The sequence below is a fragment of the Uranotaenia lowii genome, chromosome 1 (genome assembly GCF_029784155.1).
Source record: "Uranotaenia lowii strain MFRU-FL chromosome 1, ASM2978415v1, whole genome shotgun sequence".
Classification (NCBI taxonomy): Eukaryota; Metazoa; Arthropoda; class Insecta; order Diptera; family Culicidae; genus Uranotaenia; species Uranotaenia lowii.
This window is the reverse complement of record NC_073691.1, coordinates 84,531,135-84,558,584: the sequence shown is the minus strand read 5'-3', so window position 1 is coordinate 84,558,584 and position 27,450 is coordinate 84,531,135. Positions and strand designations below refer to the sequence as shown.

Here is a 27,450-nt window from a genome sequence, read left to right as displayed (position 1 = left end):
AGAGACGCGGAATCAACCCCTGCGAACATACGACCTACAGACAGTAACCTATGGTTTGGCGTCATCTCCCTTTTTGGCCACTATGACCCTGAACCAATTGGCCGAAGACGAAGGACATCGTTACCCATTAGCAGCCGAAGTTTTGAAAAACTCCTTCTACATCGATGACGCACTTACGGGTGCGAACACGCTTGCAGAAATGATTGAACTGAAAAACCAGTTAGTAGCACTGTTGGCAAGAGGTGGCTTCGAAGCGCACAAATTCTGCGCGAATTCCGATTTGATTCTAGCTGACGTTCCGAACGAAAATTGCGAAGTGAGCATTAATACAGATCCCAGCATAAATACCATCATGAAGACGCTCGGCGTTTCATGGAAACCGAAGGAAGATTGTTTCACTTTTGTCGTACCTCAAAATGTCCACTTGAAGATTACCCAAGCAACGAAGCGTTCGATACTCAGCGACGTCGCCAAGATTTTTGACCCGCTTGGATTTCTCGGTCCGATCAACACAACAGCTAAGTTAATCATACGTGATCTCTGGTCATTGGGATTGGAGTGGGATGAGCCAGTTCCACCCAACAACTTGAAGGTTTGGAGCAAATTCTACCGTCAGCTGGAGACGCTGAACACTATCTCCATCCCGAGATGGATTTTTGGTGATATGGCAAAGAAAGTCGAACTCCATGGGTATGCGGATGCATCGGATGCAGCTTACGGCGCTTGCATCTACGTACGTCTTGTTTTGAACGATGGATCATCGAGAATGCAGTTGGTCTGTAGCAAGTCTAGAATTCTACCGACTAAGAAGACCAAACAAAAGGAGATCACAACACCCCGAGCAGAACTGCTGGCTGCTCAATTACTGGCCCGACTAGTGACACAACTACTTGATCTACTGAAGCGAACTTTTGACTCCATTGTCCTGTGGAGTGACTCCCAAATCGTGCTCTGTTGGCTGCGTCGTTCTCCAGAAACATTATCAGTGTACGTCGGGAACCGAGTGCGAGAGATACAGCAACTGACGAACACTCTTGAATGGCGGTACATCCCATCGAAGGAGAATCCTGCGGATGTCATCTCCCGAGGTCTGTCACCAACAGGTCTTCAGACTTCTACTTTGTGGTGGAATGGTCCGCCAATAATTCGAACCAATCATACCGAATTGCTGAACCCAATTTCCGATGATGAATTACCAGAATTGAGACGAGTCTCCCTACCTGCTGTCAATGAACACCCTCGAGTCGAACTATTCAACCGAATCAGCAGATTTACCATCATGCAGCGGTCCATGGCATACGTGGTTCGCTTCTGTGACTACGTCAAGAATAAAAGGAAACGATTGACCAAGGGATCTCTAACAGTCGATGAGATTCAGCGGTCTACTACACTCATGATACGATTAGTGCAAGCCGAAGCATTTGACACCGAGCGTCGAATGCTAACCAGTCCGGAACAATTCCGGCATCCTCTACGACATCTGAACCCTTTCGTAGACCCAAAGGACGGCATTCTCCGAGTAGGTGGTCGTTTGAAGCACGCTGACATACCATACGAAAGCAAACATCAAGCCTTATTGCCGCAGAAGCATCCATTTACTGCAGTTTTGTTGCGGCATCTTCATCGTTCCAACATGCATATTGGTCAACGAGGACTCCTAGGCATTGTTCGCCAACAATATTGGCCTCTTCACGCAAAAACCCTGATTCGCCGACTGATACATCAAAGCGTGCCATGCTTCCGGATGAATCCCCGTCCGGCAACTCAACTGATGGGCGATCTCCCCGACTACCGTGTTCGACCAGCACCAGTATTTGCAGATACTGGCCTCGATTTCGCGGGGCCCTTCAAAATTCGTTCGAGTACAGCAACCCGTAAACCGCAGGAGACCAAGGGGTACGTCTGTGTCTTTGTGTGCATGCATACCAGGGCCTTGCACTTGGAAGCCGTCTCAAACTTGACCTCCGAAGCATTCATAGGCACTCTACAACGCTTCGTGAGTCGTCGTGGAATTCCTCGTAACCTGTATTCGGATAATGCCACCAACTTTGAAGGAGCGAACAACGAGATGTGTCGACTAGCTGAGCTTTTCCGAAATGAACACCATCAAAAAACCTTGAGTGATTACACAGCGATGCGGGAAATTGAATGGCATTTCATTCCACCACGCAGCCCCCACTTCGGCGGTATTTGGGAGGCCGGGGTCAAATCGGTGAAATTTCATCTGAAACGAGTACTTGCTGAACACAAACTTTCCTACGAGGAGTTGGCAACGGTCCTTACACAAATTGAAGCCATCCTAAATTCCCGTCCTCTTACGCCTACATCAGAAGACCCCAACGATATTGGTGCTATTACACCTGCACACTTTTTGATCGGCCACGAACTCCAGGCGATACCAGAACCCTCCTATCAACACATCCCTCAAGGTCGACTCTCAAGATGGCAGTTTGTGCAGGACTTGAAGCAGAAGTTTTGGAACGTGTGGATGATCGACTATCTTCACGAGTTGCAGCGTCGCCAGAAGGACTTCAAGGTTACGAAACTCAAGGTTGGCGCACTTGTCTTGGTTATCGACGACAACACACCGCCGCTTCAGTGGCTGCTTGCTCGAATTACCGACCTGTATCCTGGTCCTGATAACGTCGTTCGTGTCGTCGGACTGCGGACACAAACCGGAACAACAAGGAGAGCAGTCAAGAAGATTTGTTTATTGCCCCTGGACAACGAGGAGGTCGAAGGAGATTTGAAATGAACCATTTCAACGGGCCGGAGGATGTTTCATCGTGTAGTCATCCAGACTACAACCCTGGACGAGTAAAACCAATCTACAGTTGTTAAATAAAAATATCAGTGAACGATACATTTATACACTAATACAAGAAAAAGAGATCAGAGTAAAATTCGATTCCAACTGAACCACACGCGTCTTTATTTCTTTCCGCAAATTCCAACCGAAAATATACAGTCCACTTTTTCATTCGCGACCACGCGTAACAGTAATCCTATTCAGAGACCTCCGGGTTTAAATCCCTTCCCGAAGGACTTCCCCCCACTTTCGATGAAGTCAAAGCCCCAGACTTCCCTTCAAAATTCGGGACCATCAATAACTAAAGGGTGATACGGTCAAAATTTGGTCAATATCAACTTGACGTATTCCTTTCAATTTTGCATTTAAAAAACCTGAACACCCCCCATTTTGAAGGTGTGTGTGTGTGTGTAGAATGTTGCTCCAATTTTGATTTTGGAATTCACTCTTAAGTTATCAAAATGCCGTCCAAGGAAGAAGATCAGCATATCAAAATTTTGCTCGCGCATCGCGAAAATCCGAACTACTCGCACGCAAAGCTGGCAAAATCGCTAATAGTTGCCAAATCAACCATTACAAATGTAATTAAAGTTTTTGGGGAACGTTTGTCGACAGCCAGGAAGTCTGGATCGGGGGGAAATCGAAAACCGGAAACTGCTGAGACGACAAAGAGAGTTGCCGGTAGTTTCAAGCGAAACCCTAAACTCTCTCTCCGAGATGCCGCAAATAAGCTGGGTGTATCGTCTACAACCGTGCATCGAGCCAAAAAACGAGCCGGACTATCGACTTACAAGAAGGTAATGACTCGAAATCGCGATGATAAACAAAATACGACGGCCAAAGCGCGATCCCGAAGGCTCTACCAACGATGCTGACGAAGTTTAACTGCGTGGTAATGGACGACGAAACCTACGTCAAAGCCGACTACAAGCAGCTTCCGGGACAGGAGTTTTATACGGCAAAGGGAAGGGGAAAGGTAGCAGATATTTTCAAACACATGAAACTGCAGTTGGTGCACAACCGGTTGGTCACCAGATGAAAACGAATACGGCAATAGATTAATAAGTGATCCACTCGGCAAAATGAAACTTTACAAGTAAAATGCTTTAATAAACAAACCTATGATTTAAAAAAAAAAACAAACCACGTGTAGCGTTGGAGAAAATTTCACTTTAAGACCAGCTTCACTTCCCGGCTCGCTAAATTTGAAATACCCAGAGCCCGGCTACCTTTTACTCAGACGTCGCCACATGTATGGAGCAGCCGACGGCTGATCTTAATGAACTCAGAAATCAGCGGAAAGATTACTCAGACGGCAGGAAATTCGCCACTCAGAGAACTCGAGTGCTTGAAGGCGACAACTGAGTAAATGTTGAACAGTTTGTGCGAGGCGGTCGGACTTCGTTGGTTTTCGTGCAACAGATACTGGAAAATTTACATGGTAAATATTAATTTTAAAGTAAATATCTTGATATCAATCCGATTTTTTTTTCATATTACAGGGCACTATGCCGAAAATAATCTACCCAGGCGGTCACTAGGTGCGATGATGGTACGAATGAATTTCGATTGAATGTCAATATGACTATGGATTTTTTTGTAAATAAAGGTGTATGCACAATATTTCGACTTTTGTTATTCATCAAATCAAGAAATCCATCATTCGTCTTTTAACTATTCTAGCATGGAAAAAGCGGCCAAATCCGCTTCAGAATTATTCGCGGATTCTGAGTAACTACACACTACCAAAAAAATCTGTAAGAGCAAGTTCACTGGTGTTGGGAAAAAGTGGTAGATATTATGACACTTACGGCACATTTTGAAAATTTTGCCATGCAAAAACATTTTCAAGATCTGTGGCCTTCCAGTTTTTTTACAACACGTGTTGTATTTTCGCATGCTGTGATGCAAAAATAGCAATATTTCTATCACATACGGCTGAAATAGAAACAGTGTAGTAAAAAATACAACGTCCCAAGATCTTGAAAACATTTTTGCATGGTGAAATTTTCAAAATGTCAAAATTTCTACCACTTTTTCCCAAACCAGAGAACTTGCTCTAAAATTACATCACATATGATGTAAATATAAAGAAGCATCATATATGACGGAATATTCAGTGCTAGTTGGAAATTACACGCCAGTAAAATTTTGCAACGTGTAAGATAAAAATGATGTAAATTATAAAACCACTGAATGTTGGGAGAAAAAATTTCCAATTAGAATTTGTTTTGTTTTATTTATTGTTAATATGATTCAATACTGGATTTTTCAAGTCTCTTAATAAAAATAAAACTCATCTATAATTAATATGATTCATTTTATTAAGCGGCAAAATTTTTTTAACACACATTACATTTTATTTCTTTTATTTTTACCCCGCGAAATACCGGATCCAAAGTTGAATACCGTGGATCCGCTTCCAGAACCGCATCCCTGCTTCTCGGATATCTCCGGAAACCATCAACACCGATTACTTACTCGCGCGCGGGGAAAATACTTTGGTGCACGACTTGACTTAACAGTTTTTGTCACATTTGTCTGGTCCTGTTCTTCACAGTTTATAATTTTACATGACATTATCACGTTCAGTGTATTGTAATATTTCATGTCGTGTAATTTTGAGAAATTTCCAATTCAGTATTGTTGAGAATTTCGTGTGACCAAAAAAAATTGTAAAATTACATCACATATGTGTTACAGTTGATTTTTAGAACTTTTATTATGGTGTGATTTGAGCAAAAATACAACTAAAAAACCCAATCCTAATCAAAAATAAACCAACTTGTTCGACCAGATTTGGCCCACTGTATCGAACTTATTTTTGGAAAAACCCGACAGCCCATAGTTCCCGAAAAAAGAAAAAAAACATACTGTCATCAATAATGGGGTGCCAGGTGGTTTCGTCAAAAATCAGGACAACGCGGAGTTAAAAATCAGGATTTTTCAGGACAGCTCTTGATCAGAGGTGCGTAAACTCGCCTCAGAAAGATTCATTCGGCTGATTTCTTCCGAGTTTAACTTTCTATTTGCAGATTGATTTTATCTTCGTTCCAATCATCACGTCAATGTGCACAAAACGAAGAAAACAGTTTTGCATTGATGTTTTCCATGCCTCGCAGGAATAAAATCACAACAACGAAACAACAGAACGAAGCTGACCGTACACGAATGCACACGAGCGATCGTTGCCCGACGAACCGAGTTAACATTCCTCGCACCCTTCTCTCGCTCGTTTCCCGTTCCCTTGTATCTATCACTTTTAGCCACGCCCCCATGCGTTGTCCACGGTAAACAAAGTTACTCTGTTCTGTATAAAAATCCATACAGATTCGAGAAAAGTGTCTCCACTTAGTTTTATGTTTGAGCGCTTTACGCAGAGCGTGAGCAAAAAGCTTTTACACATTCGAAAGCTTTCAGCCAGTTAGTCAATTCTGTATATTTTGACATGGGGATGCCCATGCATAAAAAAATACTCTGCAAAAGAAAAGTTTGGATTTCTAAATAGAAAAAAGTCGCTTTTCAAAAATTTATTCTTTATTAAGTACAAATAAATCATTGAAAGCAATAATATTTACAATATGATTTTCATCCAAATTCGTAAGGATTGTCGAGTTCCATATCATAAGAAAAAAGAATTATTCGGTTCCCCAAATGTTATCAGATGTTATGTTGGAGGACGATCGCCTCAGCATCAGTTCCTGACCGAAGTCACCACAATCTCAGACCGTTCCCTGACCTCCTGATAGGGAAAATGTCTAGTGCCGCTCTCTTAGCATGAACACTCAAGCACATCCAACCACTAAAAAGTTAAAAAAAAATGCTTGTATTATTTGTTCACCAGAATTTAACTCCAAATACGTACCAAATGAAAGTAAGAATCCGGCGTTTCACGGCAGCTCATGTACAACACGATATTTGCACATCGGGATACTCTTTAAACTAGTTTTTTTTTCTTCTGCCAATTTTACGTCTCCAGAGCCAATATGATGCTTGTTAATACGATTGAAGTGGCCAGCCCGGGTAGACTAACACTCTGTGGCTCAATTCCTGATTATCCAGCGAAGTAACGGTTCCGTTTGGGCCCGACAGCTATAGAAAGAATTACAATTTCTTTTAAGATTAAGTTCCCCTAGATGATTTTTATTATTTCCAACCTTACCGTTTTCCCATGGCTGGAGCATTTCCGGTCCAGAGTTATCCAATCAATCTTCCATTCTTTTTTCGTTCGCCTTCTTCGTAATCTGATGGTTCTCGAAAAATGATTTCCGTCGGTAGTCAATATTTCGACAGCGGCTGCATGAGCCCATTTGCCTGTTTATATTTATCATCCGATTTGATTCCACCGGATTTCTATAGCCGTCCGGAATTTTGAATTATATCATCCTGTTCCGGAAGTTTTTGTTCGCTTTGTCCGTTCTACAAAACAAAAAACAAATTGAAACAGTTTGTATTGACAAACATGTTTACACTTACCGATTTCCGAACCAGAAATGATCAGAATCCTCATAATCATCGTACGAAAAGTTAAAATTCGTTACTTTTCATCATCTAACAGTCCGTTTTAGCTAAAAAAGGTTGATTGTTTTTTCGCCACCGTCAAAAAGCTCACAAGATTTTTCCTTTTTTCACATAGACACCCCTTCAAATGAAATTCCAACAACAACAAACTTTTTATACAAAGCTGCGTAATCGAGTTTTAGTTTTCATTTGTATATTGGCAACCCAAATCTACCCAAAATTGAATTGAGGATATACAAATTTTGAGCATCAATTGATTAGTCTCAATGAATGTGTATTCTCAACACATTTTATGATTAACACAATTTTTCCGTGTCCGATTGATGTGTTCGGCTGCCGAACGAAAACGATTTTTTTCTTTAAATCCGCAGAACCAGAGATGCCAATGTGCCTGATTTTTCAGGCATTGCCTGATTTTTCGAGGCTCTGCCTGACAACCTGATAAGCCATTGAATTTCCCTGATTTTTGAAAATATGCCTGATTTTTGCGAATGTCATGAAAAATGGGTAGTAAGGAACAGGAGTAGGTACTATAGCTGAAGTGAAAAAGTGAAAAAGTGGCTGAATCAAAGCAATCGAAAGGTTCTCGTTAATTCTTATTTAAAAAAAGGATTTCAATGGAATCTTTCGATTGCTTGATGCAGTAGAATTATTCAAAAGCAACTAGGCTCACAACACATATTAGAGTAAAAATGTGTAGCGATGACAAAAAAAAAAAAAAAAAGGTCATCACTTTGACCGAAATTTCCGTTACTTTAACGTTGCCTGATTTTGCCTGAATTTTATTTCGCCAGTTCCCTGATTTATGAAAAAAAATGTTGGCAACCCTGCGCAGAACTGTACACGGAAAAAAATTGAGTGGTCATCCCAAAGACGCTGTCATGATAATTTTACCATTTCAGCGCTATAGTATTTTCAACCACGAAAAGTTTAACATCGATTTTGTGAAAGTGTGCATGAAACAATATTGAAATTACTATGTACCTGGTAATTTTCGATAACTCTCGATGTTTGTGGTCGAAAATACTATGGTCATGATAATTTCATCATAATTTCTATCACACTTACCCTCCGCGTAGTAATTTTGACATTGTGACACCAATTCATATCAACAAAATACTACGCACATCGTACTTTTGAGAACAAAACGTATTTGACTCAAAAACATAAGTGCGTATGATAATTTTACTATGGTAAATATCTTGTTGTTTACACTAATTCAGGATCATTAATCATCACACCCGTTTGTAAAAAAACTAATTTTGAGCTGCTTTATAGTTACATAACTTTGAAAATCATTCCAGAGCATCGGGAGAACACACTAACATTTAGTGGTATGAATAAGGTTTAGCTATTGCTTCGGTAGCTTTTACTTAGCTCGAAATCAATCAAAGCAAAAGTCCAAAGCATTTGCTTAGTTTGGTATGAATAAACATTTGCTTAGCGGATGTGTACTAAAGTCTTAGAACATAGCTTTTGCTTCGAAAAATAGAGCTATCCAACCAGCAGAATCTGAAGTTTTCTAAAGTAAAATGAAAGAAGACGATCAGAAAATTTAAAAGTACGGCTAAAATAGCCTTGAAGTCGACGAATCGGGTGGTGGGTGTAAGAACGACCGGATTTTTTTGGTAAATTTGTGCTCGTATGTTGATGTTTAAAGAAAAATGAATACATATTCAAATATTGTCAAACAATAAATGGCCTAACTTTAATATTTATCATAAGTTCTCCCCCACCCCCACCACATAGTATAAAAAATAGGCAATAGGCGTGCATTTTAATTTAGATATTTTTTCTTAAATCTTAGAATTATATAAAAATGAGAGATCTGTATAATGTTTTAAATTATTACAATAATTTATTTCTTACTTTGAGCCAATTGGGACTTCATCCACTGTAGCCGGATTTTTTTTTAATTTGACATATTTACTAATTGATTTGTTTAATTTCATCTTAGGCGAATGATTTTATACAACGACAAGAATATGAAAAAAGTTGGGTTATCACTTCGACTTTTCTTTATCCATGTTGAAAATGCCTTTTTGAATTGTTTTGAAGTGAAATATTGCTAATTTGACAAATTCATAACGTTATTAAAGATTTTTTTATTGCAAAAGTCTGCTACCGAGCATGCTTAGAAAATAGAGCAATTGCTTGGAGATTTGCCGAGCAATTGCTTTAGATTCGAGCTTTATTCATACCAAACTAGCTTGTTCTAAAAGTAAAAGCTCCTGGCTGAGAAAACAGCTGTCTAAAAAAACTTTATTCATAACAACCGAAGCAATTGCTTTAAGCGACTGCTCGACTGCTCGATTTAGTTTAGCAAAAGCAATTACTAGGTTTTTTTCATACCACCCATTGACCGATACGTCTGTCGGAAGTGTGAATTTTCATGTTTCAAATAATGTCATAATGCATGCATGCAAATAAACAAACAAACATACATAGTAATTTTACTATTTAAATCAAGCTTCTCGCTCCTCCTAATCTTTATCATAACACATACTAGTTTCATCATGAAACATATTAATTTTACTATGGACGAAGTAAAACAATGCATCATTTCATTGACAATTTTACTAAAACGCAGTCGAATTTACTATGCGCAGCCAAATTGAGCACATGGTAAAATAGCTATGCGTAAGGTATTATAAACAACAAAACATATTTGACTCAAAAATATGGTCGCCTGTTGTTCGTTTAAACCACGGATTTAGTAATTTTACTATGCTTTTTTTGTGTGTACGTTCGTTTCGCTGATGTTTCCCCCGATTGCTGTTTACTTCTGCCGAGTTTACCCGAAGCTTCCTTCCTGATGCTTTCCGAATTGAACTATCGATAGCATCATTGCAGTTTGAGTTTAACGAAATAAAATCGTTCTGCAAAGAAGGACAAAGTGCGAGTATGAAGACTCGCGATTTTAACATCTCTGCTCTTGATTCATGAAAATAATAAGGATTTCTGCATGGATTGCAAAAATAAAGGCGCAATACAGGTGCTGTAATCGCCTTGATTTATGCGACAGTAGTATGCAGCTTGTTGGCTGGCCGGTAGTTCATATCGAAAAACACCATTTGAATATCATCTGAACCGAAGATTACCATCTGTTAAATCGGTTTACCTATTTTATAACCTATTTATTCGATTTTCTTATAGTTTAACTACAAATTCGATCAGATTTAAGAAGTTTTTATGGAAATCAGGACAAATCAGGACATTTTTTTTTTTTATAAATTCTTTATTTGAAACGGCTCATACCTTTAGGCTTTAAGGAGCCAAACTCTTTTTGTTTGTTTACAGTAGTTTGCTTACTTCTAGTTCACTTTTTTTAAGATAAGAAAATAGATAGGGAAATATGAAAATAAAAAGAATTATAGACGAAGATCAATAGCTTTAAGGAAAAGATATATTTCGAACATGTAGTCCAAGTCTATCACTGCCAACACATCTCTCACTGGAACATAGGGTGGTTTTCCTCGGGCCCTAAGGGAATCTATGAAATTCGTTCTGGCGACAAGATGGACCTCGCACGACCAAACAATATGCTCGATGTCGTGGTAACGTTGGCCGCAACTACACAAATTGTTGCCAGCAATATTAAAACGATAGAGTATCGCGTCTAAGGAACAATGATTGGACATGAGACGGGAAAATATACAAATAAAATCCCGACTCAAGTTCAATCTATTAAACCATGGTTTAAGGCTTACCTTTGGGATAATCGAGTGGAACCACCGACCCTTGTCATCCTCGTCCCATTTGCGCTGCCAGTTGACAAGAGAGTTTTTTCGAACTAAAAAGTAAAATTCGTTGAAAGCGATTTCACGCTGATACGTGTCGCCTTCCATCGCCCCCACCTTTGCCAGAGAGTCAGCCTTCTCATTACCCTCTATCGAGCAATGCGAGGGAACCCAGACAAAGGTGATGTAAAAGCGACGTTTTGATAAAGCACTCAAACTATTCCGTATCTTCTCGAAGAAGTATGGCGAGTGCTTTCCCGGTTTTATTGAGTGGATTGCTTCAACAGAACTCCGACTATCCGTTACAATATAATAGTGCCCAACTGGCCTTGAAGCGATTCTGTCCCAAGCCCAATGAATTGCTGCTAACTCCGCTACATAAACAGAACATGGTGACTGCAGGCTGTAAGAGGCGCTAGATATTTCGTTGAACACTCCAAATCCTGTTGATTCCTCTATAAGTGATCCATCGGTAAAGTACATTTTATCAGCATCGACGTGTCTATATTTAGCTTCGAAAATTCTTGGAATCAGAAGTGGACGATGCGGATTGGGGATCCCACGAATTTCCTGCTGCATAGACAAATCAAACTGGACAGAAGAATTATCGTAGTCTGGGCTGAAAACACGAGTTGGAGAGTACGAAGAAGGGTTTACCTGCATTGACATGAGGACATGGTATATAGACATAAAACTTGTGTGAAAATTTTGCTCAAGTAGCCTTTCAAAATTAACGATCACCAATGGGTTCATGACCTCACACCTGATGAGGAACCGAAGTGATAGTAGATTGAATCGATCTTTCAAAGGGAGTATTCCTGCCAAAACTTCAAGACTCATGTTGTGCGTTGAGGGCATACAGCCCAAAGCGATGCGAAGACAACGGTATTGGATACGCTCGAGTTTTATGAGGTGAGTTTTAGCAGCTGACTGGAAACAGAAGCTACCATATTCCATCACTGAAAGGATAGTTGTTCGATACAATTTTAAAAGATCTTCTGGATGGGCTCCCCACCAGGTGCCAGTGATTGATCGGAGAAAATTGATTCTCTGTTGGCATTTTCCTTTCAGATACTCAATGTGTGCTCTCCAGGTACATTTGGAATCAAACCAAACCCCAAGATACTTAAAACACCTCGATTGAGTGATCGTCCTGCCAAGAAGTTGGAGCTGTGGTTGAGCTGGTCTATGCTTTTTAGAGAAAACCACCAACTCCGTTTTCTCTGGAGAGAACTCGATTCCAAGCCCCAAAGCCCAGGAAGACAATCTGTCTAAAGTATCTTGTAAAGGTCTGTGCAGATGAGACTCGGAAGATCCTGTGACAGACACCACGCCGTCATCTGCAAGTTGTCTTAGAGTGCAGCCTTCAGAGAGACAACTGTCGATGTCACTTACGTAAAAGTTGTACAAAAGTGGGCTCAAACATGAACCCTGCGGGAGGCCCATATAGGAGGTTCTTCTAATTGCAATATCTCCGTGAGCAAAGTTCAGATGTTTCTCACAAAGCAAGCTGTATAAGATGTTGTTCAATAGAGGAGGCAGACCTCGAGAGTGCAATTTGTCTGACAACACCTCTATTGAGACTGCATCAAAAGCTCCCTTTATGTCTAGAAACACTGAAGCCATTTGCTCACGTTTTGCGTACGCCATTTGTATCTCTGAAGACAGCAAAGCAAGACAATCGTTTGTCCCTTTGCCCCTTCGAAACCCAAATTGAGTATCTGAAAGGAGACCATTTGCTACTACCCATTTATCTAAACGAAACAAAATCATTTTCTCCATCAATTTGCGTATACAAGACAACATCGCTATAGGACGGTACGAATTCGCATCGGACGCTGGTTTTCCAGGCTTTTGGATAGCGATAACTTTCACTTGTCTCCACTCTTGGGGAACAATGTTGTTCTCCAAAAATTGATTAAGTAAATTTAACAAGCGAAATTTTGCGGCGTCCGGAAGGTTTTTCAACAAGTTAAATTTGATTTTATCAATTCCCGGAGCTGAATTGTTACAAGAGAGGAGCGCGAGTGAAAATTCGACCATCGAAAAGCTGGAATCCAGACCACATCTATCAGAAGGCACGTTCCGGATTATTTTTTGCACAGGTGTAGAATCTGGACAGACTTTCCGTGCGAAGTTGAATATCCATCTATGTGTATATTCTTCACTTTCATTTGTTGATGATCGATTACGCATGCTTCGTGCAACTTTCCATAAGGTACTCAAGGATGTTTCCCGTGATAAACCACCCACAAAATTCCTCCAATACGCCTTTTTCTTCCCTTTGATCAATTTTTTGAACTGATTTTCAAGGGAAACATATGATTCAAAAAGGACGAGAGTTCCATGTTTTCGAAAATCTTTGAATGCTTTTGATTTGTCCTTATAAAGCTTGGAACACTGCTGGTCCCACCATGGGTTTGGGGGCCTTCGAGGAACTGATGAATCTGGGATGGGTTTTGTTTGTGCGCAAAGTGCACTTTCATATATCAAACGTGAAAGAAAGTGATACTCCTCTAAAGGAGGTAAAATTTGCATAGAATCGATGGCTGTTGTTATTTCGTCCGAGTACTTTTTCCAGTCGATGTGTCTTGTAAGGTCATATGCCATATTTGTAGAATTTGAATTGCTGGCCCCATTGGTGATTGTAATTTTGATTGGCAAGTGATCACTACCATTGGGATCAGGGATTACCTTCCACTGGCAATCCAATGATAGTGAGTTTGAGCAGAGTGAGAGGTCAATTGCACTTTGTCTTGCAGGAGGTGTTTGGGGATGACGGAAGTTACCTCGAATAGCTCGGGGCTGAGCTTATTTCTGCTCGATCAATGGGTATCACTGTGGGCTGATGGGAAGGTGATGGGCGCACCCAACACTTTGATAACCGGTTTTAATTTCCCTCGATATGGGGTTTACGGATCACTCCCGAAATAAAACAGCACGGCGTAACTTTAACGACTTATATTCTATCGTAAACTACATTAACTTGGGTTTTTATAGAAGGTACCCGACCTTATAATTTTAAGCGACGAGTTTAGATGTCTCACGACGATTGACAAAAGGCTACTATTCTAACACTAACGGGCTTTTACAAAGGCGCCCAACCTTCGCTGGATGGCTTGATGCTCATTCTCGCGCCAAACCAATCGAGCAGCCGCTACCAACATTTGCAAGTTGGAAGAGCCTAATTTGAGGTGAGATTGTTTGGTAGCCAATCTTGCATGGAATCATTCTCGCACCCCCTGAAATCCCATTTCAGCACGTGAAGAAATTTCAGGTGTACTCTCAGTCACCTGCGGTTGTTGATCACTCTGCTGTTCATCGATGTCAGCGGTAACTGGTAGCAAGGCGATCCGATTAACTGCTCTTTTGCATACTCCACTCGCAGTTCGTAAAGAAACAACGCGCACAACTCCGTCTGGCCCAGGATGGAGTTCGGTGATTCTGCCGGTTGGCCAATTCATTTGTGCTACGTTATCCTCCCGAAGTACAACTAGTTGACCCACTCGCAATTTCGTCGGCGCCTTGTTCCACTTTGTCCTCATCTGCAAATGGTTCAAATATTCGGTGTGCCAACGAGCCCAAAATCGTTGCTTCAATTGTTGAATTAATTGCCACATTTTAAGTCGGTTTTGCGGGATATTGGTATAGTCTTCCTCTGGGATTTCCTTAAGAGCACAACCGACCAAAAAATGACCTGGGGTAAGGGGTTCGAGGTCCAGGGGATCATCTTTCAAGGGGAGAATCGGACGGCTATTTACACAAGCTTCAATTTGGCACAGAAGGGTGACCATATCATCATATGAGAGGGCACTCGTGCCGAGAACCCGGATGAGGTGGTGTTTGCAGGACTTAACGGCGGACTCCCACAGGCCGCCAAAGTGGGGTGCTCGGGGAGGAATAAAGTGCCACTCAATTCCATTGTGCACACATTCTTTAGCGATGAGTTCGTTGTGGGTTTTATCTGCTTTCAACCGGCTCAACTCCTTCAGTTCGTTGCGGGCCCCAACGAAATTAGTCCCATTATCGCTGAAGATGTCCCGACAATTGCCTCTGCGGGAAATGAATCTGCGTAGAGCCTGGATGAACTTTGCAGTGGAAAGGTCTGCAACAAGTTCAAGGTGGATTGCCCGTGTGACGAAACATATAAAAACGGCAACGTAAGCTTTCACAGGTGCTGCCTTTCTATGCGCAGGTTTAATCCAAACAGGGCCAAAAAAATCTACTCCAGATGACGTAAATGGTTTGGATTCCGTGACTCTTGCCTTGGGCAAATCGCCCATCGGTTGCTGGATAAAATTTGGTTTAGCTTTGACACAGGTTACACATCGATGCACAATCGTTCTAGCAAAATTACGCCCACCTAAAGGCCAATAACGTAGGCGAACAACGTTGAGGAGTAGTTGTGGTCCAGCATGGAGGAGACGTAGGTGAAAGGATTCTAACAACAGCTGTGTAAACCGATGTTTGGATGGTAGGATAAGTTGGTGTTTAGCATCGTCTGGCTCACAAGAATGTTGCAAGCGTCCACCCACGCGAATTACAGATTCGTTCGAACGGATAAAGGGCTTCAACCATAATAGGGGTGATGATCGATGAACCGGTTTATCGGAGGTCAAATTTTTAAATTCGGAAGGGAACATTTGTTTCTGAACCAAAGAAACAATTCGCAGTTCAGCGGATCTGATTTCGGTGCACGATAACGGTCTACTATCGACGGAAGCCTTTCTGCATCTGAGATATTGGAGAAACCTTCGCACAATGGCAGTGCAACGTAGCATTGTGTGAAATTCGGAAAAATGTGAGAGGTATCGATCCAGGAACTCATCGGATTCGGTTTGCAAAGCTGCCGTCGCAACGGCTACTTTTCGTTCTAAGCTGGTATCATCTGAGATTTCTATTGGGATGTTGATCGGCCAACTCGATTCGGGCTGAGCCAACCACCTCGGACCCTTCCACCACAACTCGTTTTCGATTATTGCCGCTGGTGAGATGCCTCTCGAAATTAGGTCGGCAGGGTTCTCAACTCCACTAACATGATTCCAACGACAGTTCTTTGTCAGCTGCTGTACTTTCGCCACCCGATTTGCGACGAATGTGTGCCAGGTTCCAGGAGAAGCATTCAACCACTGCAACACAATACTTGAATCCGTCCAAAAAAATGTTTGTGCTGATAGGTTTAACGAAGATTCGACCTTTGTATGCAGTTCGGATGAAAGAAGTGCTCCGCAGAGCTCAAGGCGGGGAATGCTTTTCTTGCGAAGAGGAGCCACACGTGACCTAGATGATAGGAGGGAAATTTTGACTTTGCCTTTTGAATTCTCTGACCGTATATACAGGCAACACCCATATGCCACCTCTGATGCATCCGAAAAACAATGGATTTGGATAGAATTTGGATGATTTATGAGCACAAATCTTTCAATTTTCAGCTGGTTTAGATTCGGTAGTTGCTGTTCGTAATTGACCCATCTCTCCTGCACTTTTTGAGGCAACGGGTCATCCCAACCCCAGGGTTTTCCAGATTCGCTTTCGAGACACCATAATTCCTGCATAAAACATTTGGCAGATGTGATAACAGGCCCTACAAGCCCTAAAGGATCGTACAGTTGGGCGATCTGGGAGAGAACACTGCGTTTCGTCAGAGGTTTTTCCTGCTGTGTTGTGTATGTGGGAATCTTGAAAAGGAAACAGTCTGCTTTATAATCCCAAACAAGCCCCAAAGTTTTTATGGTGTCGTCACGGTCGAAATCAATAGTTGGTAGAATGGCAAGGTTTTCAGGGGGAATACCTTTTAAAATGGATTGATCGTTCGAGGCAAACTTACGGAGGTTCATTTTGCCCTGTTCCAGCAAGGCTATGAGTTGCCTTATCAACTCTCGAGCTACGACTGCGGTTTTAGCACCCGTAATCAAATCGTCAACGTAACAATCGGCTTCAACTGCCTGGGCAGCTAATGGGAACTCAGACCCCTCATCTAATGCTAATTGTTTTAAAGTGCGTGTGGCTAGGTATGGAGCGGCAGATGTGCCGTAGGTCACGGTGGTAAGCTGGTAGGTGCGAAGGGGCTGATCGGAAAACTTTCTCCACACGATTCGCTGGAGCGGCAAATCTTCGGCGGCGACGGAAATCTGTCGGTACATTTTTTCGACGTCGCAAATCAAAATAATCGGATGAGTTCTGGAGCGCATCACAATCGAACGGAGATCAGATTGGACGGTGGGTCCGACGAGTAATGCATCGTTGAGAGAGGGTCCTCCTGGGGTTTTGTTCGAGGCATCAAACACGACCCTCACCTTTGTCGTGGAACTGCTGGGCTTTACTACGGGGTGGTGGGGTAAATAGTAGTTGGGTACATTTGGATCGATGTCGTCGTTCACTTGAACCATATGACCCAAAGACTCGTACTCGTCCATAAACTTGCGATATTCGGCGGCTAGTGCAGGATCATTGGAAAACCTTCGTTCGATTTGGTGCATTCTTCTTACTGCGGCTGTCTTTGAATCACCTAGTTTGGCAAGGATATCGGGTTTTGTAGGCAGCTTAACTAGGTATCGACCATCGGCTTGGCGAGAAACGTGCTGGAGATAATGACGCTCGCATTCGGCTTCTTCTATGGAATATCGGTTCTCGAATCCTCCTTCTTCGATTTCCCAAAATCGCGCTATTGTTTTCTCCAGATTTTGTACACGAGCAACGCTGCATAGACGAGGGGAAGTGGTAGTGGATTTCGTTGCTCGACCTGAGACGACCCAGCCCAAACGAGAATTGATGAGGAGAGGTAAGCCTTCACCCAGGGAAATTTGACCAGGAACCGCGAAAATGTGGAAGAAAATTTCTGCCCCAATGATTAAATCGACCGTGTTGGAATCATGAAAAGATGGATCGGCTAATTGGATGCTGGGTGGAATATTCCAATTGTTCGGCGAAAGGCTAACTCCTGGCAAATCCATGGTGACCTTCGGCAGAACTAACATCTCGATAGCAGCCTCGAAGTTGCAGATGCGGGATCTCAGTTTGGCTCTTATTTTGGATCGGACGTGAGTGTTGGTTTGACCAATACCCAAAATCGGAAGATTCACTCGTTCTCCTCGGAGGTTCAGTAGTTGACGAAGGCGCTCCGTAGCGAAGTGGCACTCGCTCCCGGAATCTAGCAGGGCACGGACCGGTATCTCTACCCCATTTTCGGTGATCAAAAGAACGACGGCTGTAGCAAGAAGAACTCTCGTATCGGTGTGTGAAATTGCTGATAGGCTCACTGGCTCGGAGCTAACAGCAACGGTTGCCTGCGATGAGTTGTGGTTCGGCGGTGGCCTCGGGCGGTATGAGCTGGACTCGGCAATTCCTCTTGATGGTCCAGTACTGGGTTTTTTGAGGCAAACTAGAGTGTGATGTCGTTCTCCGCAAGCTCTACACCTTCCAGTAGACTTGCATTCGGCTGCGATGTGGTTTTTCCGGAAACAATTGCGACAAAGGGCATGCTTTCTCAAAAGCTGCTCTCGGTCTTCAGCAGTTAGTTGTCCAAAGGCTGGGCATCTGAACAACGGATGAGTTTCTGGGCAGGCTATGCATTTGTAGGTTGGTGGCTGTTGAAAGGCTCCATGACTTCCAACTCGACCCGTCGTCTGCGGCTTCTTGGTGATGGTGACGTCATCATTCCCAGCTTCAATAACAGCTTGTAGTACATTGACCTTTCGATGCAAGAACGATATCAGCATATCGGTAGTTTCATCGTCCTTATCGGCACAAAATTCCTCCCAGTCACGGTGCGTTTTCTTGTCCAATCGGTGAGTTAAAAGATGGATCAGCAGAGTATCCCATTGCTCCGTAGGCTCGCCTAACTGCTTGAGTACCTTAACTGTTCGCTCAAAAGTATCGACCAATTTGCGCAACTCAGAACCATTTTGCGATTTCATTTTAGGAAGATCGTAGAGAATCTGTACATGACGCTTTTTGAGAATTTTCGTGTTAGAGTAACGCTTGTTAAGAAGGTCCCAAGCAATCGAGTAATTTGCTTGTGTGAGGGACAAAGTTTCAATAAGACCTCGCGCTTTTCCATCAAGTTGCCCTCGCAAATATTGAAATTTTTCGATAATCGGTAAATCTGACGTGTGAATTAACGAAATAAAGTGGTCGTGAAACGTTAGCCACTCTTCTAAGCGACCCGAAAATCGAGGAAGGTTAATTTGGGGTAATTTTACGTGCACAGTGGAGGGTGGATGGTTAGACTGCCCGGCATGTGACGAGTTTAGTGTGCCTGCTGTCTGCTCGTTGGATTTCGTAATCAAGAACCCCTTTACCTTGTAGAACTGCGTTTCAAATTCTACCCTAGCCTTGAAGTGTTGATCTGCTGTTTCGGTCGATTCGTCGTTGATTTCTATTTCCGTCTGGGTATCATGGAAGTCGTCCCACAATTTCTCTAGTCTTTCTAGCCGTGAAGACACTTCCGAAGCATCGTTAACCTCCTCGTAGTTTTCCACAAAACGGCAGATCACGGTGAATGACGTCAGGATGCTGTTGCGCTTCAGCAGCCGAGCCTTGGATTTAATTGCGTCAGCTCCAATTGGCATGATGAATGAATGCCGATCTAAAATGGTCAATTAAATCACGGTTGTACCGCACGAGATGATGTAGGAGCTTGGAATCTTACTAACCTGCTCAAGGCTAGTAAATTGCCTTGTATTTATATTAAAAACAGGAACCAGGAACAGCCGGAATTGGAGAACGGTCTAGTCAGCAGATATAGAGGGCCGATTCAGCCGGAGAAGCGTTTTCTGTATGGGAATGAGGGAACCAGAGCAGCACAAAACGAGAAAGGTAATTTAAGTTGGAATGTTACTAACCTATTCAAGGCTAGAACAAGGCCTTGTATTAATATTCCAACTTGGCGGCAAAATGGCGTCTTGGCGTCAGATCAATTTCGTTAGCCAATTTCGGGATTTGGAGTGTGGTATCGGGAAATTAAATCTTGGCGGGCCTCACAGCATCGGAATCCTTATCCATCCGGTTCGAAGGACCATGTTTGGGGATGACGGAAGTTACCTCGAATAGCTCGGGGCTGAGCTTATTTCTGCTCGATCAATGGGTATCACTGTGGGCTGATGGGAAGGTGATGGGCGCACCCAACACTTTGATAACCGGTTTTAATTTCCCTCGATATGGGGTTTACGGATCACTCCCGAAATAAAACAGCACGGCGTAACTTTAACGACTTATATTCTATCGTAAACTACATTAACTTGGGTTTTTATAGAAGGTACCCGACCTTATAATTTTAAGCGACGAGTTTAGATGTCTCACGACGATTGACAAAAGGCTACTATTCTAACACTAACGGGCTTTTACAAAGGCGCCCAACCTTCGCTGGATGGCTTGATGCTCATTCTCGCGCCAAACCAATCGAGCAGCCGCTACCAACATTTGCAAGTTGGAAGAGCCTAATTTGAGGTGAGATTGTTTGGTAGCCAATCTTGCATGCAATCAGGAGGTTTAGGTACCCGTGTTTTTCACCCGTGTTCAAAATTGTTAAATTGAAACTGTCACAAATGTCATAGATAAGAGTAGAACGACAATCGTCAACTTGTTCTCCCCAAACAGTTCCATGTGAATTGAAGTCACCCAGGATCAACCTTGGCTCAGGAAGTACTGAGCACAGGTCCTCTAGGTAATTTCGATCCGCTGCAACTCTATGAGGCCAGTACAAACTGACAATGCATAAGTCCTTACCTCTTATAGTTATATGACATGCAACAGCTTCAATTCCTCCTGATAAAGGGAGGTGGATTCTATAGAAGGAGTGGTGCTTATTGATCCCCAACCATAAGAATCGTCGCGGTCTAGACGTATGACATTAAAATCGTGGAATGAGATGTTAGATTGAGAAGAAAGCCAAGTTTCGGACAACACAAAAATATCGCAATTTGTTTCATGAAGAAGAAATTTGAACGGATCCAATTTAGGGATTATACTACGACAATTCCACTGTAAAACAGTGATATCTCCGACCTTTCGGCTTAAATTAGCCATCGAGAGAGATAAACACTGAAATGAGGGGCCAAGTTTGCATCAATTGCTTCAAAAATGTCTTTACTACAGGAAGCATTGTTGTTACAATGCTTCTGATGGATTCAGAAACGTTGAAAAATGAAAATACTCCATTTAGAATGTCAGTCAACTTAAACAATCCCGGCTGGGAAGTTGATTCTGACGAAACTGCATTTGTAATGGGGGCCTTTGAGGTTCCTGCCGGTAAAATCAGGACATTTTAGGGAAAAATTTTCAAAAATCAGGACAACTCGAGAGTTTTTGAAAAATCAGGACGGTCTCTCGAAAATCAGGACAAATCCTGATAAATCAGGACACCTGGCACCTCTGATCAATATTTCCGGAGGTCACACGCTCTTTTTTTTAACTCAAAATTAAGTATGACCGGGGTTCAAACCATACACAGCAAGAAAAAATCGTGTAAATTTAGATCGAAAACGATGCACGAAAACGGAACATCGATTTTGATGTGAAATTCTATCACGGTGTATTTTTTTCGAGGATGTAATTTTTGAGGCGTTTAAATTTAGATCGAAATCAATGCACGAGATTGGATTACAAAAGCCGTCGTGTAAAAATCCACAGGGGTGTAAATTTTAAAATTTACTATCGTAAATATTGATATTTTATCTAAATATTAAGGTTTTTGCTTTTGTCTTGAATAAATACGCCGCATGTATCATTTTTAATTCACATTTATTTTCAAAACTGAACATAAAAAAACCATTCGGAAAGCGTCAGGCTGATATTGTTGTTGCATCCGATGATTCCCAGCACGGGGATGATTTTCGAATCAGCATGATCAACATCCTCGAATGGTTCCGGAAATCATAATTTTTCGGTCAGCATCCTGGCGCACTTGAATTGTTCTGACAAAAGTTTCTCCGGATAATCACTGGCCGGATTTCAGCCGCTGCGAAAAATCTGACCTTGCTGTAATGGAGAGAAAACTAATCAGTTTCAACCATATTCTTCACTTCACGTATCATAAACTTACTACTTTAAAGACTCTTAAAGTGCTCCTGTAGCTAGGCCTTTGAATGACTCGTTTCCGAATAATTTTCTGACTTGTTTACTTTATGCCCGACGCGCAAACTAACTTGAAATATAAAAAGGCACAATTTAAATATTTGTATTCAATTTTAAATCAAACAGATATAATTTTACACTGTTTGTGATATAACTTTCATTGACCGGTTATTTTTGCATGACGCAGTTTAAAATTAAATCAAAACAGTTTATTTCTATTCAATTTTGGAAAATAGACTAATATTACATCGAAAGAAGTTTAAAATTACATCTTTTTGTAATTACACTCAAGAAAAAATAGATCACTCGTGTTTTAGATTCCGTGTACTTTTAGAATTTTTTTGCTGTGTAGTTCGATTCTATGAACTTAAAGTTAAGTACCATTTTTCCTCCTTGGGATGGACCGAAACGGAGTTCGAACTGCGAACTCAAAATTGATCCCTTTTTTTCCTTCGGCGAGGGATCAAAGCTGAGTTCGACCTTATGAACTAAAAATTGAACTCTCTTTGTTGGACTGAAAACACTTAGCGAGTTCAGTTCGAACCGGAACAGCACCCAACGAACACGTCGCAAAATTTTGTAGTTCCGGAACAATTACCGGAACACTATGAAGGAAATTCATAATGAAATGCATGTTCACCGTGTCAGCGTAAAATTCTGTCCGTCATTGTCATCATATGGTGAGCGGCTTGGAATGTCCGGAAACTTCCGGATGTTGTTTACTTCCCGTGGGAAGTAACATCCGGATGTTTTCTTTGACCGGGAGTGTCAAAACTTTCCACCTCTCTGTAATTGCAATGCAATGTACCGGAACAGCAAACATCCGGGTACAACAAATTTAAATCATCCTTTAATTTCCTGAAAATAAGCTACCCTCGAAAAAAAAAAGGATAAATTCGAGTTCGGCTGCCGAACTTAGTATTGAGTATGCCTATCAGAACTTAGTTTTGCTATTGCCCAGTCATACTCAAAGTTGAGGGATGCCACCGAAGTGCTGTTTTGAACCAAAACTACTTAATTTTGAGTTAAAAAAAAATAGCGTGCAGTTTTTGGAGAAGAATTAAGAAAGAAAGGGGGTGCTCGGTCGAGTGCGGAGGCTTTTGGGCCTGCGGGTCTGGAGAAAGGTTCGGGGCTTTTGTTCCGCATCCCCACGGAGGACAGAAGCGGCGATCGTGGCACAGATGGCCACTCCATCATCGCTGACTTCGGAGCCAGCACGTCAAAAGTTCCCTCGGAAAAAGTGCACAACAGAAACATGGAACGCTCACACCTCCGGCAGCCAGGGAAATGCTGCACCAGCAGCAGGAAAACGACTTCAGCAACAGCCTCCGACACGGCAATGTCGTGCGCTCCATCGGTTCGATACCAGGCACACCTCCGGCTACTTGGGAGATGCTGCACCAGCAGCAGAACAACAACAACTCCAGCAACAACATCCGGCACGGCAAGGTCGTGCGCGCCATCGGTGCGATACCAGCCACACCACCGGCTGTGTGGAAAGTGCTGTACCAGCAGCCAAACAACAATAACATCATGTACGGCAATTCCGTGCGTCGCAATCGATGCCAGCAGCAGCAACATGGCCAGGCGGTCGAGCGTCTCGGAGGCAAGTACGAGGCCGACAGTGGGACCATGCATGGTTCACAGGAAGGTGCCAGTCGGACAAGAACCGTAAGTGCAAAAAACTACACTCCAAACAAAATGACCAGAATAGTCAGGAGCTTGGGTGGGTCAAAATAAAAGTGGCCTATTGTAAAATGTGAACCAATGTCTTCGTTTTTTCATTTGTGGCGACGACCATAAGAAACCTCCTGTTACATATGATGTAACGAAAAAGAAGCACCACATATGATGGAATTTTCAGTGCGAGTTGAATATTACACATCTGTAATCTTCAACAGACGTGTAAGATTTGGAAGACATGTAAAATATTAAGACGTGTAATATTCAACACGCACTGAAAACTCCGTCGTATGTGACGCTTCATTTTATTTACATCATATGTGATGTAAATTTACATCAAATAATCGCATTCCTTGTCAAGTAATATTTGTGTCATTAGAATTCAGTGCTGTTAAGGATTCAACCTTTTTTATTTTGTAAATTTACATAAATAAATCGCGTTCCATGTCATGTAATAATAAAGGTTTTCAATTTCAGTGACGTTAAGGATTCAGATTTTTTTCTGTGTATGCCTCAGTTGTCGCGAAAAGGGCTGTTAATCAGTTCTGAGTAAAAGCCGTTTAGTCAGAACTGAGTAGGTGCGGTTTTGGCCAAGGCGGGTATATAGTAAATTAAATAACCTTGGTTTTGGCGACAACTGAGTAGCCGTCACTCTGAACTGAGTAGCTGAAAGTTAGCGAGGGTGTCTACTTTGGATGTTAAAGCGTGAATCTGACCAGTTTGATTGAGAAAAATGATGCTGTTTTTAGCACGACTCGGAACTGCTTTATCGACTAGCTCCTACACTGAAAATAAAAAATACCCAAACTTGAGAACTGCCACCCGCCAAACCTGAGTTCGATATTGACAACTCAAGTTTGTGAAAAAATCACAGCTTGAAAATAAGCCAAACTTGTCCTTCAAGCGAAGAACTTTTTTTTTGGGGGGTTTTAGTTGTAAGCGAATCTGATTCTATTACCTCCATCGTGGCAGATTTAGGTTTGGGGGGTAAGTTCAAAGCGGAGAACTGTTTTTTTTTTTGGGGATTACTTTGATTCCCGCTTCGTTCGCAGAAAGTCTCGCATACACGATGATGTAGCTGCCTCTCTCAACAAATCTTCGATGGCCGAGCGGTTAGCATCCTGTGATGGTAATCGCAGTGCCATTGCAGGTATCGGTGTGATTCCTGTACCTGCAGTATTTTTTTTTATTTTGATTTGCATTTTATTGCGGTATCAGATTTTGGGGGATGAGTTCCCCTTTAAGAGCTTAACTTTGGACTAAGCCACCATAAGCCAAACCTGTAGGGAGGGAGTTTCATTCGAGTTGGCGGGGAAAGTTCTCAAGTTTGGGTATTTTCGAGGTTCAGTGTATTATAGTCCAGTTACAGAGAGTATATACATCCATGGGTTGTCGAAATAAGGAGAGCGATTGCCAGAAATAACGCTGAGCTGTGTTGGGTACCGGCTCACGTGGGAGTACAAGGCAATGAACATGCAGATCTACGAGCCAGAGACGCAGCATCCTGTTTAAACGCTGCTGAAGATATTCAAATCCCATTAACCGATTTCAAAAGGCTTGTTGATCAAAAACTACAACAGAAATGGGCCCAGACATGGTATGCAAGCTCAAACAAGTTAAGACGGATAAAAGCAACACCGAAAGAATGGTCAACGTCTCGAATATTGAACCGGAATGACAGCAGAGATATCACCCGTCTCCGTATTGGCCATTGTACTCTGACACATGGACACCTGATGACAAGAACCGACGAGGATCCATGCCGTACCTGTGGAGAACCAATTACTGTTCAGCACATTCTAATCGACTGCAGAATGTACCAGAAAGAAAGGAGGGAATGCAACGTATCTGACCAGCTATACCATGCTGTTGGCGACGACATGGCATCACTAACAAACACATTGAAATATTTAAAAGAAACAAACCTGTACAGTAAAATTTCAATTGTTAATTTTGTATATCGTAATTCTAACCGACCAGAATGACCTAAGCTGTTAAATGGTCGTTAAATAAAATAAACAAACAAACAAACAGAGAGTATATGACCAGCGTATCTCGGTATCGAATTTTGAATACGGCGAATGCGCCAACTGTAAACAAATCCAGATAATCACATAAATGCGTTAAACTCTTTATTTTACATCCTAAAATATGATCTCCTTTTAATTTTTCTTATTTTAGTGAAGTTAAATTTAATTTTTTAAATAAGGCGAATAGGTTTTTTTATGAGTGTGTAATCCCACAGTTCATTCGCCCATTTCCCCTCAAAATTTCGTCGCGAACAAAAGGGCCAATAGTTATTTCGAGATGGAAAAAGGGCATTGAAGTTGTGAAATTTGTTTTCCCAGGACGAGAAGAAGCACAAATCAGCATTTATAAGATCGTTGAATGTGCTAATGTGTTAATGTGATCATTCGGACCCGCTTCCAAGCCGAAATTTGCTTGAATATTGCGTCTTTAATGAGTGATCCAAAAGGCGAACAGTCATTCTGCAATACAAAAGGGCGCTCCAATTTGGCGAATGAACAAAATGAGAGCACCAGTCTGTGGTAAAAGGGCCCACAGTTATATTTATTTATTTTTTAAGTAATTAGTCCGGAAAAGCTATATTGATCGATCGGGTGATGAAATTAAATCAATTTGAAATCATTTTAGCGAATTATTAGGGAAAATGATTGTACGCAGCTAAATAGGAAATTGATTTTATTTTCTGAAACTTGGAATGCGTTTTTCTCAAAACAAAGGTCTTGGCGCATTCGTCGTATTCAAAAATCGATACCGATCTGTTTATACCAGAGGACTGAACCAGCTGTCAAATCGCATACAAACGCACCGTACCAAATTTTTGCACGCTAACTTTTGGCTACCCCTTAACGAATACTTTTGACCCGTTATTGAATAAGACTGGGAGAACTCCTTTTTCCGGATAAAGCCCCTTTACCCTTTAAGGGGTACTCAGCTTGATAACGCTTGTAGCGGATCAAAAACCCCTTATTTCAAACGATTGTAACGGGTCAAAATTACCCCTTATTTCAAATGGTTCCGTATGCGATTTCAGGAGCTGCTTACTGGGAAATAAATAACAACAAAATATCATGTTTCATTTGGTTTATTCATATGATAGCAAAGTTTCAATGTTAAATTAATTTTGTATTTTTGTTTACCATAAATCCACCATGATTCGGATTTTATCCATCATCTTCCCACTCATCCGGATCGTCGCACTCATCCGGAACTGTGCAGCGCTGAAACGAAAATCAGAAAAAAATAGTTTCTTAAGGAAAATATAATAAAAGCAAAGAATCAAATACTTACAATTTTTCTCACCATTATCAGTTAACCGGTCAAAAAATAACGCTTTGGATTTGACAACATCCAAAACAACCCCTTTTGCAGGGAATCGAGCTTTTCGAAATAAGGGGTAATATTGATCCGATAAAATGACCCTTTATTTGACAGATCGTGGGGGTTCTCAATAACGGGTCAATTTTACGCCTTTAAGGGGTAGCCAAAAGTTAGCGTGTGGTACCAGAACGTCAGTGTGGTTCCCGAAATTAAACACTTCATCCCATAACAGACTCGAAATAGGGTAACATTTTGGTTGCCAAACGCATCTGTTGTTGT

General features: G+C 41.8%; 1 protein-coding gene across 3 annotated transcripts in view; it reads right to left on the bottom strand.

The window, feature by feature from the left end:
- The window catches only part of LOC129751609 (sentrin-specific protease 1-like), a 45,459-nt gene that overhangs the window by 16,075 nt on the left and 1,934 nt on the right, over nucleotides 1-27,450 (bottom strand). The window contains exon 1 of one of the 3 annotated variants that reach the window (XM_055747226.1): nucleotides 11,041-11,192. The exons of the other annotated variants lie outside the window; for them this stretch is intronic. Within the exon in view, the coding sequence (XP_055603201.1) occupies nucleotides 11,041-11,078 (38 nt within the window). The 5' untranslated portion in view covers nucleotides 11,079-11,192. Of the gene's footprint in view, nucleotides 1-11,040; nucleotides 11,193-27,450 lie in introns of those variants that run through there. 3 annotated transcript variants of the gene reach the window in all.